The 19,589-nt window shown below is 46.9% G+C and overlaps 1 protein-coding gene across 3 annotated transcripts in view; it reads left to right on the top strand.

Moving 5' to 3' along the window:
- The window catches only part of PRKACB (protein kinase cAMP-activated catalytic subunit beta), a 298,573-nt gene that overhangs the window by 113,868 nt on the left and 165,116 nt on the right, over positions 1-19,589 (top strand). Inside the window, exon 1 of one of the 3 annotated variants that reach the window (XM_030205782.1) lies at positions 19,311-19,369. The exons of the other annotated variants lie outside the window; for them this stretch is intronic. Coding sequence (XP_030061642.1) covers positions 19,363-19,369 — 7 coding nt within the window. The 5' untranslated portion in view covers positions 19,311-19,362. Of the gene's footprint in view, positions 1-19,310; positions 19,370-19,589 lie in introns of those variants that run through there. 3 annotated transcript variants of the gene reach the window in all.

Genomic DNA, 19,589 nt, shown 5'->3' on the forward strand with positions numbered 1-19,589 from the left:
TTTGTACATTTGGGAAGCTTGCCAGGTGCCCTTGGCCTGGATTGGCCGCTGTCGTGGACAGGATGCTGGGCTCGATGGACCCTTGGTCTTTTCCCAGTATGGCATTACTTATGTACTTATGTACTATAACTGATTGATAGTCTGTTGGTTTAATAATAATTTCAATGATGGAAAGAGAACCAGGAGTGCTGTTCTCAATTAGACCTGTGATACTTTGAGTCCTCCTAACATATTTCACTTGCTGGGGTTCTTAATATTTGTCATTTTACTTAGGTATGACAATATTAGTACAAGCATAGCCAGGAAACATCTATCACATGACTTTCTTCTGTGTAGTTTGTAGAGACAGGTCTCGGGCCAGGTACAGTTGGTGGTTTCAGGCCTGCATCCCAGAACTGCAGATTTTACTTCTTGTATTTAAAACTGGGCTGTAGAAATATTCAAAGCTAAATGTCGAATGCAATTACTGCTGCAAAAGAAACTTACAGGAAGCAATTTTAAGATGGGTTTTACTGCAAAACAATACTTGTGCAGAAATTGTATGTGCAGTTTATGTGCTGTGCATTGCTTTACCTAGAGTAAGAGGTGGCTTAACTGATGAACCATCACTTCTTTATCAAACAAAGCTGTATTCTCCGAGGACAAGCAGGCTGCTTGTTCTCACTGATGGGTGACGTCCACGGCAGCCCCTCCAATCGAAACACTTTCTAGCAAAGTCCTTTGCTAGTCCTCGCGCGCCGATGCGCACCGCGCATGTGCGGCCGTCTTCCCGCCAGAACCGGCTCGTGCCGGCCAGTCTTCTTTTGTCCGTGCTCGGTACGGTCGTGTTTCGCCGTTCGTGCCCCAAAGTTGACCTCGTGCATCGTTTATCGTCTTAGTTCTAAAAAAAAAAAAAAAAAAAAAAAGGTGTCGGAAGGAGACCTTTATGGTTTTCTCCCTTCCCGTACTTCCAGTCTTTGCCCCGGTAAGTTTTCTTTCGTCGTCGGGGTAGGCCCTATTTAGGCCTCGGTCGAAGTTTTTCTTCCCCCTATTTTTGCGGTGCCATTTTCGCCATTTCGAGTTTTGATCTCGCCGGCGCGATTTTTCCGTCCATGACATCGAAGTCTTCCAGCGGCTTCAAGAAGTTCACCCAGTGCGCCCGGGTAATCTCGCTCACTGACAGGCACGCGTCGTGTCTTCAGTGTCTGGGGGCTGGGCACCGCCCTCAGGCCTGTAGTCTGTGTTCCCTTTTACAAAAGCGGACTCAGGTAGCGAGGTTAGCCCAGTGGAACATTTTGTTCTCGGGCTCTTCGTCGGCATCGGCACCGGGAGTATCGACTGCTTCGACGTCGTCGGCGCCTGGACCTTCATCTTCGCCCCCGATTGCATCGAGTGCATCGAGGCATCGGCCCTCTGCATTGGGGCGACATCGGAAGGCTGCGTCGGCGTCGGTGGTATCGAGACCACCTCGTCTGCTGATGTCGTCGGACGGTGGTGCTTCGTCTGGAGTGCAGGTGAGGGCTGTCCATTCCCCTGCTGGTGGCGGTGAGCCTTCGGGTGGGTCTCCCCCCATCCCGAGGGCTCCTGCGGTACAGCCCCCCCGAGACCGACCTCCTTCAGTCTCGGCCCCGAGGAAGCGACGGCTGGATTCTACGTCCTCCTCGTCGGTGCCGGGAAGCTCCGGTGACATGCTTCGTCCAAAGAAGTCGAAGAAGCATCGTCACCGGTCCCCTTCCCGTGTCGGCACCGAGACTCTGGGTCGCCGAGGGAGTCGGCACCCAGTAGGCATCGGCACCGAGAGGACCGCTCGCCCTCTGTTCAAGAGGTGTCGATGCGCTCCCCTTTGGACAGCCCGGAACAGCCTCCACACCCGGAACAGACTCTGACATCGATGCCTGCATCGGCTTCCATGCCATTTTCTACAGCTGCTCTGAACGAGAGTCTCTAGGCCGTTCTCCCAGAGATCCTGGGAGAGCTGTTGCGCCCTACCCCTCCGGTACCGGGAGTGCTTGTGCCACAGGTACCGTCGAGCGAGGCGCCGGCTGGCCCATTGCCCAGGGTGAGGTCTCCGGCGTTGGTGCCGCGTGCGGTACCGACTGCAGTAGCCTCCCAGGAAGGCTCCCCGACTACGTCGGCGGAGGGAGCTTCGCCGGTGCGGACGAGGGAGTCTACCTCTCGACGCTCCCACCGTGGCCGTGGTTCCACGGAGTCGAGCCGGGCACGGTTGCAGACACAGGTCCGTGAACTTGTGTCTGACACCGAGGGTGAGGCCTCGTGGGAAGAAGTAGAAGACATCAGATATTTCTCTGACGAGGAGTCTGAGGGTCTCCCTTCTGATCCCACTCCCTCTCCTGAAAGACAGCTTTCTCCCCCCGAGAGTCTGTCTTTCGCTTCCTTTGTCCGGGATATGTCTATGGCCATCCCCTTTCCAGTGTTTGTGGAGGACGAGCCCAGGGCTGAAATGTTTGAGCTCCTGGACTATCCTTCTCCACCTAAGGAAGCGTCCACAGTACCCATGCATCATGTCCTCAAAAAGACATTGCTGGCGAACTGGACCAAGCCATTAAGTAATCCCCACATTCCCAAGAAGATCGAGTCCCAGTACCGGATCCATGGGGACCCAGAGCTGATGCGCACTCAGTTGCCTCACGACTCTGGAGTTGTGGATTTGGCCCTAAAGAAGGCCAAGAGTTCTAGGGAGCATGCTTCGGCGCCCCCGGGCAAGGACTCTAGAACCTTGGACTCCTTTGGGAGGAAGGCCTACCATTCTTCTATGCTCGTGGCCAAAATTCAGTCCTACCAGCTCTACACGAGCATACACATGCGGAACAATGTGCGGCAGTTGGCGGGCTTGGTGGACAAGCTCCCCCCTGAGCAAGCCAAGCCATTTCAGGAGGTGGTCAGGCAGCTGAAGGCGTGCAGAAAATTCCTGGCCAGAGGGGTGTATGACACCTTTGATGTTGCGTCCAGGGCCGCTGCTCAAGGTGTGGTGATGCGCAGACTCTCATGGCTGCGTGCCTCCGACCTGGAGAATAGAATCCAGCAGCGGATTGCGGACTCGCCTTGCCGTGCGGATAATATTTTTGGAGAGAAAGTCGAACAGGTGGTAGAGCAGCTCCACCAGTGGGACACCGCATTCAACAAGTTCTCCCGCTGGCAGCCTTCAGCCTCTACCTCTACAGGTAGAAGATTTTTGGGGGGAAGGAAGACAGTTCCCTACTCTTCTGGCAAGCGTAGGTACAATCCTCCTTCTTGACAGCCTGCGGCCCAAGCTAAGCCCCAGCACGCTCGCTCTCGTCAGCAGCGTGCGCCTCAGCAAGGCCCCTCGGCTCCCCAGCAAAAGCAAGGGACGAGCTTTTGACTGGCTCCAGCAGAGCATAGCCGACATCCAAGTGTCAGTGCCGGGCGACCTACCAGTCGGGGGGAGGTTGAAAGCTTTTCACCTAAGGTGGCCTCTCATAACCTCCGATCAGTGGGTTCTCCAAATAGTCCGGCAAGAGTACACCCTCAATTTGGCCTCCAAACCTCCAAATTGTCCACCGGGAGCTCAATCTTACAGCTTCCAACACAAGCAGGTACTTGCAGAGGAACTCTCCGCCCTTCTCAGCGCCAATGCGGTCGAGCCCGTGCCATCCGGGCAAGAAGGGCTGGGATTCTATTCCAGGTACTTCCTTGTGGAAAAGAAAACAGGGGGGATGCGTCCCATCCTAGACCTAAGGGCCCTGAACAAATATCTGGTCAAAGAAAAGTTCAGGATGCTTTCCCTGGGCACCCTTCTTCCCATGATTCAGCAAAACGATTGGCTATGCTCTCTGGACTTGAAGGATGCCTACACGCACATCCCGATACTGCCAGCTCACAGACAGTATCTGCGATTTCAGCTGGGCACACGTCACTTCCAGTACTGTGTGCTACCCTTTGGGCTCGCCTCTGCGCCCAGAGTGTTCACAAAGTGCTTGGCTGTAGTAGCAGCGGCACTTCGCAGACTGGGGGTTCACGTGTTCCCATATCTCGACGATTGGCTGGTGAAGAACACATCTGAGGCAGGAGCCCTGCAGTCCATGCAGATGACTATTCGCCTCCTGGAGCTACTGGGGTTTGTGATAAATTATCCAAAGTCCCATCTTCTCCCAGTGCAGAAACTCGAATTCATAGGAGCTCTGCTGGATTCTCGGACGGCTCGCGCCTATCTCCCAGAGACGAGAGCCAACAACTTGTTGTCCCTCGTCTCGCGGGTGCGAGCGTCCCAGCAGATCACAGCTCGGCAGATGTTGAGGTTGCTGGGCCATATGGCCTCCACAGTTCATGTGACTCCCATGGCCCGCCTTCACATGAGATCTGCTCAATGGACCCTAGCTTCCCAGTGGTTTCAGGCTGCTGGAGATCTAGAAGACGTGATCCACCTGTCCACGAGTTTTCTCAAATCCCTGTATTGGTGGACGATTTGGTCCAATTTGACTCTGGGACGTCCTTTCCAAATTCCTCAGCCACAAAAAGTGCTGACCACGGATGTGTCTCTCCTGGGATGGGGAGCTCATGTCGATGGGCTTCACACCCAAGGAAGCTGGTCCCTCCAGGAACGCGATCTGCAGATCAATCTGGAGTTACGAGCGATCTGGAATGCTCTGAAGGCTTTCAGAGATCGGCTGTCCCACCAAATTATCCAAATTCAGACAGACAACCAGGTTGCCATGTATTACGTCAACAAGCAGGGGGGCACCGGATCTCGCCCCCTGTGTCAGGAAGCCGTCAGCATGTGGCTCTGGGCTCGCCGTCATGGCATGGTGCTCCAAGCCACATATCTGGCAGGCGTAAACAACAGTCTGGCCGACAGGCTGAGCAGGATTATGCAACCTCACGAGTGGTCGCTCATTTCCCGTGTAGTGCGGCAGATCTTTCAGGTGTGGGGCACCCCCTTGGTAGATCTCTTTGCATCTCGAGCCAACCACAAGGTCCCTCAGTTCTGTTCCAGGCTTCAGGCCCACGGCAGACTGGCATCGGATGCCTTCCTCCTGGACTGGGGGGAGGGTCTGCTGTATGCTTATCCTCCCATACCTCTGGTGGGGAAGACTTTGTTGAAACTCAAGCAAGACCAAGGCGCCATGATTCTGATTGCTCCTTTTTGGCCGCGTCAGATCTGGTTCCCTCTTCTTCTGAAGTTGTCCTCCGAAGAACCGTGGAGATTGGAGTGTTTTCTGACCCTCATCACACAGGACGAAGGGGCGCTTCTGCATCCCAGCCTCCGGTCCCTGGCTCTCACGGCCTGGATGTTGAGAGCGTAGACTTTGCCTCTTTGGGTCTGTCAGAGGGTGTCTCCCGCATCTTGCTTGCTTCCAGGAAAGATTCCACTAATTGGAGTTACTTCTTTCTGTGGAGGAGGTTTGCCGTCTGGTGTGACAGCAAGGCCCTAGATCCTCGCTCTTGTCCTACACAGACCCTGCTTGAATACCTTCTGCACTTGTCTGAGTCTGGTCTCAAGACCAACTCTGTAAGGGTTCACCTTAGTGCAATCAGTGCATACCATTACCGTGTGGAAGGTAAGCCGATCTCAGGACAGCCTTTAGTTGTTCGCTTCATGAGAGGTTTGCTGTTGTCAAAGCCCCCTGTCAAGCCTCCTACAGTGTCATGGGATCTCAATGTCGTTCTCACCCAGCTGATGAAACCTCCTTTTGAGCCACTGAACTCCTGCCATCTGAAGTACTTGACCTGGAAGGTCATTTTCTTGGTGGCAGTTACTTCACCTCGTAGAGTCAGTGAGCTTCAGGCCCTGGTAGCCCAGGCCCCTTACACCAAATTTCATCATAACAGAGTAGTCCTCCGCACTCACCCTAAGTTCTTGCCAAAGGTTGTGTCGGAGTTCCATCTGAACCAGTCAATTGTCTTGCCAACATTCTTTCCCCGTCCTCATTCCTGCCCTGCTGAACGTCAGCTGCACACATTGGACTGCAAGAGAGCATTGGCCTTCTATCTGGAGCGGACACAGCCCAACAGACAGTCCGCCCAATTGTTTGTTTCTTTTGATCCCAACAGGAGGGGAGTGGCTGTAGGAAAACGCACCATATCCAATTGGCTAGCAGATTGCATTTCCTTCACTTACGCCCAGGCTGGGCTGGCTCTTGAGGGTCATGTCACGGCTCATAATGTTAGAGCCATGGCAGCGTCGGTAGCCCACTTGAAGTCAGCCACTATTGAAGAGATTTGCAAAGCTGCGACGTGGTCATCTGTCCACACATTCACATCTCATTACTGCCTGCAGCAGGATACCCGACGCGACAGTCGGTTCGGGCAGTCAGTGCTTCAGAATCTGTTCGGGGTTTAGAATCCAACTCCACCCCCCTAGGCCCATGTTTGTTCTGTTCCAGGCTGCACTCTCAGTTAGTTGGTAAATTTTTTAGGTCAATCTCAGTTATGTCCTCGCCGTTGCGAGGCCCAATTGACCATGGTTGTTGTTTTGAGTGAGCCTGGGGGCTAGGGATACCCCATCAGTGAGAACAAGCAGCCTGCTTGTCCTCGGAGAAAGCGAATGCTACATACCTGTAGAAGGTATTCTCCGAGGACAGCAGGCTGATTGTTCTCACAAACCCGCCCGCCTCCCCTTTGGAGTTGTGTCTTCACTTCTCTTTGTCTTGCTACATATGAGACTGGCCGGCACGAGCCGGTTCGGGCGGGAAGACGGCCGCGCATGCTCGGTGCGCATCGGCGCGCGAGGACTAGCAAAGGACTTTGCTAGAAAGTGTTCCGATTGGAGGGGCTGCCGTGGACGTCACCCATCAGTGATAACAATCAGCCTGCTGTCCTCGGAGAATACCTTCTACAGTTATGTAGCATTCGCTGTATAGACACCTGGTATAAGAGGCTTGGGGAGGCAAACACCTCCCCAGTCCCAATTATGACCGACCTTATCTCCCTGCCTGACCAGCAGTAGCAGTGTCACTGGCAGGCCAACAGAAAACAGCTGCAAGGCCGAAGCCTTTTTTCACATGGCTGCTGGTTTTGCTAGTCCCACCCCCTATGTCATCAGCTTCCTGTTTTGGAGGGGATGGGACTGGTAGAGCTGGCAGCTGTGTATATAGAGGTTGCAGCCCCATGGCTCTTTTTATTGTCACTGCTAATCCCAGGAAGCAGCAGCGGCTGGTTGTGGGAGAGGGGACAGAAGATGTTGGGGTAGATAGGGGAGGAAAGAGACACCAAATGGAAGGGGGAAGAGAGGCTAGATGGAAGGGGGTGAGAGAGAGAAGGGAGATGCTGGATGGAAGGGAGTGAGAAATAAAGGAGGACAGAGGCTGGATGAAATAGAGAGAGGGAGAGGATGGATGGACGGGGAGGATAGAGTTAGTGAAAAAAGGGGAATGGGAGGGCTTGGGTGAGGAAAAGAGATGGAAATTGGTAGGTAGTACAGTTAAGAGCGAACTGAGCTTGGTTACTAAGAATGAATTAAATCTAGACAGAGAAGCAGAAAATAAATGGAAGAATGCTGAAAGGAAAAGATCAATATTAAAAATAGATGTAGTAGAGGAAGTGAAGGAGGCAGGAGGAGAGAGAAAAATGGCAAATGGACAGGAAACCCTGGCAAGAGAGTTAAGAGAAGACAGAGGAAAGCAGAAAACAGAGACTGGGACTGACATGATTAGAAAAAATAAACGGCGTAATGACAAAGTTAGAAAATAGAATTTTATTTTTAATGTAGGATAAAGTAGTGTGGTAGCTGTGTTTATTCTACTGTAATGCTTATTAAAAATAAGACAAAAAATTATAAGTATGGTGATAACCTTTCTTTTGGACTAACAGTACATTTTTTTTACTAGCTTTCAGAGGTCAAAATCACCACCTTCAGATTCGGGCAGTATACCATGATAATAGTATACTGCCCTTACCTGAGGAAGGAAGTTTTGGTCTCTGAAAGCCAATTAAAAAATGTATTAAGTTATTCCCTTAAAAAGATTTCAGCTCTTTTTCCATTTTCTGTTAATTTGTAATGTACTGACTGAAATATGTCAGTTTTTGAAATTTGCACCTGCTATCTTTATAGTTTGCACAGTACAGGGGGGCAAGTGTCACTACTTTTTCTCTGTGTTGCTACACTGTATGCAGGATGTGGATTCTTGGAGATTTCATTTCATTTTTATCTACATATTTAAATTTCTCAGAGGACAAGCAGGCCTATTTCTTCTCACAAGTGGGTGACACCGACCTGTGTCACCTGGTCTGGGACTTATGATTAGCATAAGTAGAGCTTTGTGGAGCGTGAGACCCTTCCTGTCTACCGCGCAGGTGCGAGTGTCTTTCTGTCCACCGCGAGAGTGTGGTTTGCTCAGTTCTTTTTGTACTGCGGTGAGGGGTGTGTGTGTATGTGTGTGTGTGTTTTAACCGTTTCATCACCGCTTAGTCCAAAGAGCTTTTTTTTTGGTCCTTTTGGCAATTTTTTTTTGGTTTTTTTTTTTGTGTGTGTGTTTACGTATGTGGAATCCTCTTTTTATTTCCTTTATTTCTTAGTTTATTTTGCCCAGTTTTAGGTTTCTTTTCTTTTCTGTCATCATCCAGCTGTTTTTAGGTCTTGAATTTGGCAGAGTTTTTCTCTTCCTTTTTTTGGTTCATTGCCCCTTTTTCAGGCATCATCGCTTCATTTTATTTAGCCAAGGAAGTTTTTCCTTCCATGTCCATAAAGGCTCCCAGTGGCTTTAAGTGCTGTACCTGGTACAATCAGATGATCTCTGGAAAAGACACCCAGAATGGGCCCGACCATAGCTCGACTAATTGTGTACTCTGTCTTTGTATGAAGAAGAGGACCCAAGTTTCTAGAGACACTCTTCCATTGTCGGACCCGACCTTAAGGTGACATGTGGATTCGGTGTCATCCTTGTCGGCACCAAGGAGCCTCGATGATAAGTTTCAGGCAAAGGCCAAAAAGCATCGTCATCGGTTACCCTTGATGCATGGTGCTGGGAGCTCCGGTCTCCCAGCAGCTAAGACCCAGCTCCCACATCGACCCCAGCAGCTCTTCAACCTGCGCCTGAACCAGCACCCCAGCCTTTCCCAGTGTCGGCTCTTGATAAGTGCATCTAGGCCTTACTCCCTGAGCTGCTGGATGGCCTTTTGCAATGGTGTGCATCAGCATCGGGGGTGCTTGCACCTACTCTGCCTCCCATTGCAACCCTGCTTGGCCCTCAGTCTGTGGTGTGGCCTCTGACACTGTTTCTGCATGTGGCTCCTCTGTCGACTTCCACCCAAGCTGGCACTCCCTCGACGTCCGTGGAGGAAGCTTCAATGGAGTCAAGGCGGGAGCTGACTTCTCGATGCTGTTCTCAAGAACATGGCTGCTCCACGTTGAGGCAGATTTGGTCTCGTCTTACACCGAGGAGGAGCGCTCATGGAATTCAGAGGAGGATCCAAGTACTTCTCCTCAGATGAGTCCTATGGAATTCCTCTGAACCCTCTCCTCCACCTGAAAATAGAAAGTCTCCTCTGGAGAGCTTTTCATTCTCTTCTTTTGTCAAGGAGTGGAGGAGTAGCCTAGCGGTTAATGCAGCGGACTTTGGTCCTGGGGAACTGGGATCGATTCCCGCTGCAGCTCCTTGTGACTCTGGGTAAAGTCACTTAACCCTCCATCGCCCCAGATAGATCGCTTTGGATGTGGTTGCAAACTGTAGAAATGGCTGCGGCCATTTCCTTTGGAAGTGGAGAACAAGCCCAGGGCCAAGGTGGTCGAGGTCCTGGGCTACATGTCTCCTCCTAGGGAGGCTGTGACTGTCCCTCTTCACGGGGTACTCCAGGAAGTCCTTGTTCGGAATTGGGAGTCCCCTTTGTCGGCCCCGGTCATGCCTAAGAAGATCGATACCATGTACTGGATCCACAGCACACGTGGCTTTGATAAGCCTCAGTTGCCTCACAATTCCATGGTGGCAACTCAAAAAAGCCAGGAGTTCTAGAGACTATGCTCAGTGCCTCCAGGCAGAGAAGCTAGGACTGTGGATTCTTTTGGGAAGAAGATGTTCCAGGCCTCTATGCTTGTGTCACGTATCCAGTCTTACCAGCTCTTCATGAGTGTTTACTTCTGAGACTCAGTGTGCAAGATGCTTGACTTAGCTGACTCTCTCCCTCCAGAGCAGGCTGAGTCACTTCACTAGTTGGCCAAGCAGCAGAAAGCTTGTTGAAAGTTCTTGGCCAGGGGCGCTTACAACATTTTTGATGTGGCATCCAGGATCTCTGCCCAAAGTATAGCAATGTGCAGACTCTCATGGCTCTGTGTTTCTGACTTGGAACAGTTGAATCAGCAGAGGTTGGCGGATGCCCCATGCCGGGGGGATAAACGTTTTGGAGAGAAGTTTGAAGAGGTCACAGACCAGACGAAACATACCGATACCATCTCTTCTCTCTTCTGCTGGACATCTTCTGCATCTGTCTCCACATCTAGGAGGTCTTTTGGCAAGTTGAGGAGGGGTCCTTATTTCTCTCAGAGGTGTAGGTACGCCTCCTCTTCTTGCCATCCTGTTCAGGCTCAGCCCCAACGAGCTCATCAACAGCATGCACCCAAGGCCCTGCTGCTCCCCTGTCAAAAGAGGGGACGGGTTTTTGACTGGCTCCAGCAGAGCATAGCTACAGTATCAGTGTCCATTATCAGTGTCCATTCTGGACAACTTGCCGGTTGGAGGGAAGCTGAAATTGTTTTCACAAAAAAGGTGGGCCCTTGTAACCCCGACTGGTGAGTTCTCCAAATAGACCCTACACTGTCTATTAAAATGTTTTATTACATATTGTGTTGACGTTATAAGTAGTATACTATGCCATACTTTGTATTGTTATTTGAATATTTTTACTGCTGTTATTGTCTGTTGCTTATGTTTGATTTATTCTTACTGTACACACCACCTTGAGTGATTCTTTCAAAAAGGCGGTAAATAAATCCAAATAAATAAATATGCCCTCAATTGGTATCAGAAACCACCAAATTGCCCACCGAGAGCTCTTTCCTTCAGCTCTCAACATAAGCAGGTACTTGCAGACGTACTCTGTCCTTCTGAAGGCCCATGTGGTTGAACCCGTTCCACCAGGGGAAGAAGGGCGGGGGGAGGGGGGGAATGCATCCCATCCTGGATCTAAGGGCCCTGAACAAATTCCTGGTCAAAGAAAAGTTCAGAATGGTTTCCCTGGTCACCCCTTTCCCCATGATTCAGGAAAAGGATTGGCAATGCTCTCTGGACTTAACGGATGCATATACTCGCATCCCGATATTTCCAGTACCGTGTCAGCTCCCAGGGTTTTGACCAAATGTATAGCGGTAGTTGCAACGTCGCTACGCAGGCTGGGGTTTGTTTTAAATTACCTCAAGTCCCACCTTTGCATTGCCGAACAATTGGAGTTCATAGGAGCCTTGCTCGAAACACAGACAGTTCGAGCTTACCTTCTGGGGCGAAGAGTGGACACTCTCATCTCTGGCACCTCAGGTTTGAGCCTCTCGGCAGGTCACGGCTAGGCAGATATTATGATTAGCATGTGAGAGCACGTAGCACCTCCTTAGTAGAAGATGTTTAGTGCTCTTTTGTTAACTCTAGGCAGGTACCGTGAGCTAATGAGCAGATTACCTGCAATAAAATATTTTTTAAATCCTTAAAAGTGCTGTGTTAAATCTAGGTGTAGTACATAGTACTTCTGCATTTCCATGCATTAAGCCCAGATTGTAGTGCATTTTAGCACTTGGACCACTAAGTTTTTGCCTGAGGCAATGAAGGGTTAAGTGATTTGTCCAAGATCTCAAGGAGCAGCAGTGAGATTTGAATCTGGTTCTCAGCCTGCTGCTAATCATTAGGTACAGCTAATGCAGATAATATATATTCAAAATATGTTTGGTAACTCAAGAGTAAGCTAAAGACAGCAGGTCTGAATCCTGGTGGCCATTTGGCAATCTACCAAATAATCTGATAGGCAGATTATTTTACAGTTGCCAGTAACCACAGGAATTTTTCTGCTGCTGAATACCATGTTAACATGGCTAACAGGAAGGTGCTGGGTTGGAGAGCTAGGGCAGAGTGAGAGCCAGTGTTAAAGTACCTGCATATATTTCCAGAATACTGCAATTACTATTCTGTTTCTTATGTTGTATTATTTTGGTGTACATAATTTCCTGGAGTATATTCAGTATTCATGATACCATCCAAAACAGAAGTATTAGGGGAAGGCCTGCTTTGTTCAAAAATTCCCCTACTGTCCTTTTAATGCTGACCTAGATGTTCTCCCCCCACCCTAAGGATTTTAACTTACCCTACCTTAACTTAGTCCGGCCTACCATAGGGCTTCTTTTTCAAAGCCGTTCTACCGATTCTCAGTGCGGCAAATGAGAAAAAGCCCGTTCAATTCCTATGGGCTTCCTCATTTGCTGTGTGGGAATCGCTAGCGCAGCTTTGTAAAAGAAGCCTTTAGTCTCCCCAGACAATTGAGTCACTGATCACCTATGGCAGTAATTAATGTTGTGGAGTCTTCAAGGCCATGGAACAAATTAGAGGGGATGGGATAAGCAGGTTGTTCGTGAGCAAAAAGGCTTGAAGGCTTTCTAGGGCTTATTGCTGCAACTTGTTTGATTGCTGCTATAGGCCTGGAGGAACAGTGGTGGTGGCAACAGCACAAAGGAAGGAAATAGGTAGGTTTAAATTTTGAGTAGAAATGCTGGATTAGCAGAGAGGGAGGTGGTGATGCTGTACCTGTAGGTTCAAGAGAAGGGGCAATGCTGGATCAGTGGTGGAAGGGGATACTAGACCAGAGGAGAAGAAGAAAGGTTGACACTGAATAGGTGGGTGGGTGGGAAGTGTGAAAACTATTACATGTCATGCCCAGTGAGCTGTGTTTGTTGCCTAGGTGCTGTCTGATTTTCTTTTTTTTTATTTTTGAGTGGGGCTAGGATTTTAACATTCAATTATTGTGATTCTGTCACTGAATTATAAGTGTCTGAATCAGTGTTTTGCAATTGTTAGACGGAGTTACAAGAATAGCGGAATTAATACTAGAGCAAGGGGTACAGAATAAGGGAATTGAACTATGTTTTGATGGGAAAAGAAAGACATTGTGGCTTTTGTTTTGCTGATGGCGTTGGTGGTTGCTTGTGGTGTAAGGAGTTAATACAAATGCAGAGCTGCTATCACTGTAACATTAAAGGGCCACTGCACTCACCTTTTTTTTCAGTATTTCAGAAATATAGATTAATAAATCAGTATGCACTTTATATTGTAAGTGCTTAACTTTGAACTACTGTTAGCAAGTTCCTTGAACTGACATGTACAGAACAAAACATAAAAGGGCAATGTTGGACTGGTGAGTGGGAGAGAGAGGGTAGTGCTGAATGGGTGGGAGGGGAGGGTAGAGATAAAGCAATACTGGACTGGGGGAAGGGGAGAGAGAGGGTGTGGGTACAAAGAAAGGGGTTATGCTGGATGGAAGGGGTGATCCTGAGCAGGTGAGAGGGAAGAGACATAAGAGAACAGGGGAAATGCTGGATAGGTGGTTGGAACAGAGGAGGTGATTCTGAACAGTTGGGTGAAAGGGAGAGGAGGTAAGGCAAGAGAAACCCAGAGAGAGAGGGGGTGATGCTGGACAGGTGTGTAGGAGGGAAGAAAAACAATGGGCAATACTAGACTAGGGGTGATGCTGGATAGGTGGGTGTTGAGAAGAGGAGGGAAGAGAAAAGTGAACTTTTGGACAAATAATGGGAATGGGGTAGTAGAAAGGCCTGATTTTGTGCCTGGAGAATGATGTAAGACCCAAAACAGCTAATCCAGATGGCTCTGCGTCATCAGAGGTAGACTGAACCAATCATGATTTTACTTCAATTGAATGTAATGGAAGCAAAGCCAGGACTGGCTCATCCTCTCCCTGAGGGCCAGGAGCTATCTGGTAATCCTACTGGTTGCCCCATCAGTATACTCTTTTGTTCCTCTACCAATCCCATTGTTCTCCCCTTCCTCTCCTTGCTGATCCTGATGTGGTCCCAAAGCTGCTGCTGGTCAGGAACGAGTGGGGTTTGCTTCTGTTTCTGTCACCCTGGGGTATGCAGGTGGGTAGTGGTGGTGAGAGGGGAGCTAAGTGGTGGTGAGGGGGGAGCTAACTGGAAGCCAGCTGATGTGGATAGGTAGGGATGAGACTGGGAGCCTATGAGGGCAGGCTAGCTGACTGGATGGAAGGGAGCTGTGTGTGTGGGGGGGGGGGGGGGGGGGGAGCACAATGTCAAAAGTTGACTCAGGATGCCATAATCCCTTGAGCCCCATCTGAACTGAATGGAGGCATTCTTGGGGTGGGCCTCAGGTGGGGTTTGAATTTATGCACATACTGTTTAAAATACATGTGTATTCATATAAAATAATGCAGAAAATGTGTGAATAGATGTGAATCTAAAGTATCCTGAGATAAATTTCAAAACATAAGTATTCACATATTTCTGTTCTGAGAATTTGCTGGTACCTGCACAAGGAGAGGCATGCATGTACTATTCAGATGTGTGCTGTTTTAATTAGCAAAGTGCTAAAAAGCTCAGTTATATCCAATTTTTATTAGGCTGTAGTACTAAGAACTTTGATTGAAAATTGCTTAGGATTTTTACCATATTTTTCCAGCCCTATGAATTGTGATATAAAGGTATTTTGAAAATTTATGCACCATCTAAAAAGTTTAGGCATCACTCTCTGCTTAACGAACTTGAAACAAAACTCTCGACTCTTCATTAAGGAGTCTTTTTTTTTCTGATGTAATTTTTTATTGCTTTTGCTTACTTTTGTTTTAGTTTCTATTTATTTGTTTAAACATTTTTAAAGCCATTTTTGTTTTGATGCAGTGGGACCATGGTGCTGGCAAAGCCAGGCTTCAGGCCAGTAATGACACTCAAAGACCTTGTGTCACTTGCTTAGGCTTAGTGCATCGCCAAGAGGATGGTTTCTCTCAGGAGCAGTTTCTCCAAATGGGTTAGTTTTGTGCATACCATCACAGGGAATCACCCTCACTCCTAAATGTGGAGTGTGTATTTGCATGGAGTTGGTTGTGTATGCAAACACATGTTCTTGTGAGCCAAGAAGAATAATCAGAGTGCTCCATAACCATTATGAGGCAGAAGAGAGGCACTTTAAAAATGAAGAAATTCTTCTGCAAAGAGATTCTTACGAGCTTGCTTCTGTTCTCTCAAGCAGTAGCTTCAAAAATACAGTTATGAAAGGGCAGTGCCATAAGTCTATGGACAGGATATCACTCTTAACCTAAAGTTTAAACATAATTGGCACAGTCACACAGGTCTGAGCAGAAGAAACATCCTAAACCATGTAGTTCAAAAACTTTTGCAAAGCACCATTTCATTGCCAAAGACTGTAATTCTGGTTATAACCCAAAATACAAGAAGTTAGAAAATACTTCTATATAGCCATCTGCATATAAGAAGATATTTCACAGTTCTGGCGAAGACAAAGCTTTGGCATTGTTTGGTGCAGGAGTTTCTCATCTTATGGTGGTCCATCCAGTTCGGTGCTAAGATACTTTTTCTGAAAGAGCCAGACATAAAAATGATGGCTGGAGATAAGTATACATTTGCCCCTTAAAAGACTCTTCATCGTCAGAGTGAAGTGGGGAGTTGAATTGCTGTTAAGCCCCTGATTGAGAGGACCCTGAAGCAGCCTTGCTTAAGTCAACTTTAGCGAAACGCTGGCCACCGTTGGTCTACTTCAGGGTGGTGTAGAGGACCGCTGATATTTGGAGCAATGCAGTTCCGTATGAAAGGAGCAACATGAACGGTTGAGACGACTATGTACAGCTAAGTACAATAAGTGTTGGACTTTATGACTCTGTGGCTTCAAGTGAATGTAAGAGTTAACCGAACAGGGGTATTCAAGTGTGTAGCTGGTAGCCTGGAACACATGTTTATGGACATTGTGTCTAAAATAATAGAAGGTTTTTGCCAATGATGAGGAACAGATCATTTGACCAATATTCAGGTCATTTTTGATCGCTATTGGCTCATTAGATCTTCAGGTCTGGAGTGCCTTGAGGCTTTTCCTTCTTTTAAGGGACAAATGTATACTTATCTCCAGCCATCATTTTTGTGTGTGGATCTTTCCGTGTAAGTTACTGTATTTAGATTCCACCACCACTACTTTAAATTTATTATTTAGATTTGCTTACACCTTTTTCAGTAGTAGCTCTAGATGAGTTACATTCAGGTACTCTGGATAGTTCTCTGTCCCAGGAAGGCTCACAATCTGTTTGTACCTGAGGCAATGGAGGGTTAGTGACTTGCCCAAGATCACAAGGAGTGGCAGCGGGATTTGAACCGGCCACCTCTGGATTTCAAGACCGGTGCTGTAACCACTAGGCCAGTCCTCCACTCCACAGAGATAATTTTCAACATGGAACCAGTGCAGACATCCTTTTCTTCTCTACATGTACAAGACTCTGTATAGTTACCTCCTACTCGGCAGAATACTGCTTTGCTGGAAATTTCCAAAAGTTTGATCATTGGTGAAAAAGTCTCTCAACCCCCATTTTGGTTACTGAGGTAGATGAGTCTTCCTTGTCAGTTTCCTTGCCCTTACTGGAATAGAGCATTCAGTTTTGCACAGGAAGTCCTTTTTAATTCCTATCTTCTCTCCTCTCCTTCAAGAAACTCATTTCTTATCCCAGATTTGTGCAACAGATGCAACCCACTCCTAGGTTCAGTAAGACACAGCTTTCCTCATACTTTTATGGTAGTTGAATCAACAATGAAAAAAAACCTAAGAAATAGAGGAACTATTCCAGTGTGCCACTGAGGAAGACACCAGGCTCTTGAACCATTTAGGAAGAAAAATGTTAGGAGCCATGCTGTTTCTATCGTTTATACATAGTGTAGTATATGTATACCTTGTTTCAAAAAGTTCCAGGAATTTTGTCTAGCCTTCCTGCTCAGAGTGAAGTTGATCTGCCATTTTATTCCAGTGTGGAACTCATCTGATTTTTTCAGTTAGACATCTTTGACACCTCTTATTGAACTAAAGCATCGACCATTGCTGCTAGACACCTTGCCTAGTTGCTAACTTCAGGGTTTACAGAAGATGTTCATGCTAAGCTGACAGGTACATCTTGCATTGAGATAATTTTTGGTGAAAACGTTGAAGAGATGATCATTGCATTACCCTGCAACATATTTAGTTCATCATATTTGTCAGATAAGCTGAACAGACCCAGTCTTACACTCGGTCTTAACAGAGAGGAAAAAATACAGCCAGTTGGGCTGCTTCTGTTCAGCCAAGGCAGCCATAATCTTTTCCCTGAATCATCAGAACCCACACACTGTCCTGAACTTAGGGGGTTGGATACAGTTCTTTCTACAGGAATGGGAAAATATAACATTACTGTCCTAGGTGCTCAGAATCATCAGGTCTGCATTTACCTTCAGATTCAATGTTGAAGGTTCTATTTATTTGATTAATTGCTTATGGCAAACCATCAAAAATGGTGGTTCTTCCTACAAGACCTTTCAACTGGCCTCACCAGTCACAGTCACATACCCAACTTCTTCAGGCTCATGTCCATGTTCTGTTGTAGGCTGATGCAGTAGGACCTGTTTCATTTGTCAGAGAGGGGTCAAGGGTTCTATTCTAGATATTTTTTTCATTCTGAAGAAGGTGGGGTAGAAGAACTATATCCCATCTTGCACTTCAGGAACCTTAGCCTTTATCTCCTCAAAAGTTTATAATAATCACCATCCAAACTATCCATCCAAACTAACCAAAGGGGAATGGATGTCTTAACTGGATCTCAAGGATGCTTATACACATATCAGTTCATCCCAATGCACGCACTTCACAAGGCAGAAGGATCTGTATCAATTCAAAGTTCTTCCATTCTGCCCCCAAGGTATTTAGCAAATATCTTGTAGTTGTGGCAGTCCATTAACACAAGCAAAACCGCCTGATTTTTTTTTTCTTACCTTGAAAATTGGCTTTTAGCAACATCAGATCTGGCCATCTCCTTGCTTTCTCCTAATATTTCCCTTATAAGAGCATTTCTGGACATTGAATAAGCAGAAGCCTTTCTTCCACAGGATAGATTACAAAGGCTTGTCCAATCTGTTCAGTGATCCCCTTGACTCATAGCCAGAACCTACTTAGAGGACCGCTGTGCATGGGCCACGCATGTTCAGAATTTTCCATTCGTTTGAGCTCTGGGAAGCCATCTGAGAGTTGTTGGATGACATCACCCACTTGTGTGCCTGATTAATCCTGCTGACCACAGAGAGCGCCAATTATAGGCAAGCAAATTTGCTTTCACCGCTGTTCATTAATTCATTCTACTTACAAGTTTAATTATCCAGATAATGGTTAAAACATCTGTGACAAATACATTTGAAGAAACCTTTGAACTTAGACTACATAATAATTTAGTTGTTATAAAGTCAGTCCAGTTCAAATGTAAACTCATAGGATTATGGCTTTTGTCCTGGTGTAATTGTAAAGCAAAAATTTTCATTGTTTCATAGGCTGAATGAATCATCCTCAGGGAATGTAGTGTGCTTTCAGATGCAGTTACGTTGTGTTGAAAAATCTTCTCAAATTTTGAAAGATTAGCTGTATTCATATTGGAAAAAGTACAACTGAAGCAAGATTCCCTGTGGCAGGCTTTTACATTGTCCCTAAGTTTGTCTTTCAGAATGAGGGGATATGTGTGGATGGTGAATAGCTTCAACTTCACTTCAGAATGATTTTCTGCTAGTCAGACACTTAGGTTAGCGAATGTGTTAGTGTTGGATTCTGGAAGGCACATTTGTTAATGTGGAAAACTTGTACTGAATAACTTAAAAATATGTTTAAAAGGAAATTCAGAATAGTGGGGTTTAAAAAAAAAAAAAAAGCACTAGCAATGTGCAAACATATAAAAATTCTGATAGTTGATGTAGTAAAAGCATAATTCTAAAAGTATAAAAGAAACATCCTTGCCTATATGGAATGATTAAAGCTTTAGAATAACTGGTGAGTTACGAGTCAACTGATAATTCTGGTCTAATGTTACCATGGGAACAAGTGCGTGACATAATTGAGAACATCTTAAACATCCTGGTGTTCCAACATTTTCCCTGCCATTTTGAGTTGCCTTAGAAATATGCAGGCAAAGGCTGGCAAGTTTACAAGTAGTCTCTGGCTTAAAGTAGGATGACTCTCGCTGTTGTAGTGTGCACTGCTAGCAGATTGCGTACCGGTTAGTCTTGTTTCGCGTCCAAAGGAGTGCTTTTGAAACAGAAGAACAATTTTGGATTGCTGTGCATACTGCATTCCATTTCACTGTGTATTTACCAAATCAGCATTCACCCTCCGGGGATTAGTGCAATTCCCTGCCCTGCTCGGATCTTACTGTGAACAATATGGTGTGGAAATTCTGCTTTTCAGCATGAATGGTGAGTACGTTTAGACCTACATGATATCACTGCCTGTTTTCTTTAAAAATGTTTCACATGTTTGATCACGATAAAGGAAACAAAACAGTTTAATGTGAAGAGTACAGTGAGAAAGGGCATTAATGTAAAATCACCATGCAGCATTTTGCTTTCCTTACATTGGGTAGTAGTTTTAAAAAGCCAGAGATCATATCAGAGAGCAAGTCCACCTCATTTTGTT

The sequence above is a fragment of the Microcaecilia unicolor genome, chromosome 6 (genome assembly GCF_901765095.1).
Source record: "Microcaecilia unicolor chromosome 6, aMicUni1.1, whole genome shotgun sequence".
NCBI lineage: Eukaryota > Metazoa > Chordata > Amphibia > Gymnophiona > Siphonopidae > Microcaecilia > Microcaecilia unicolor.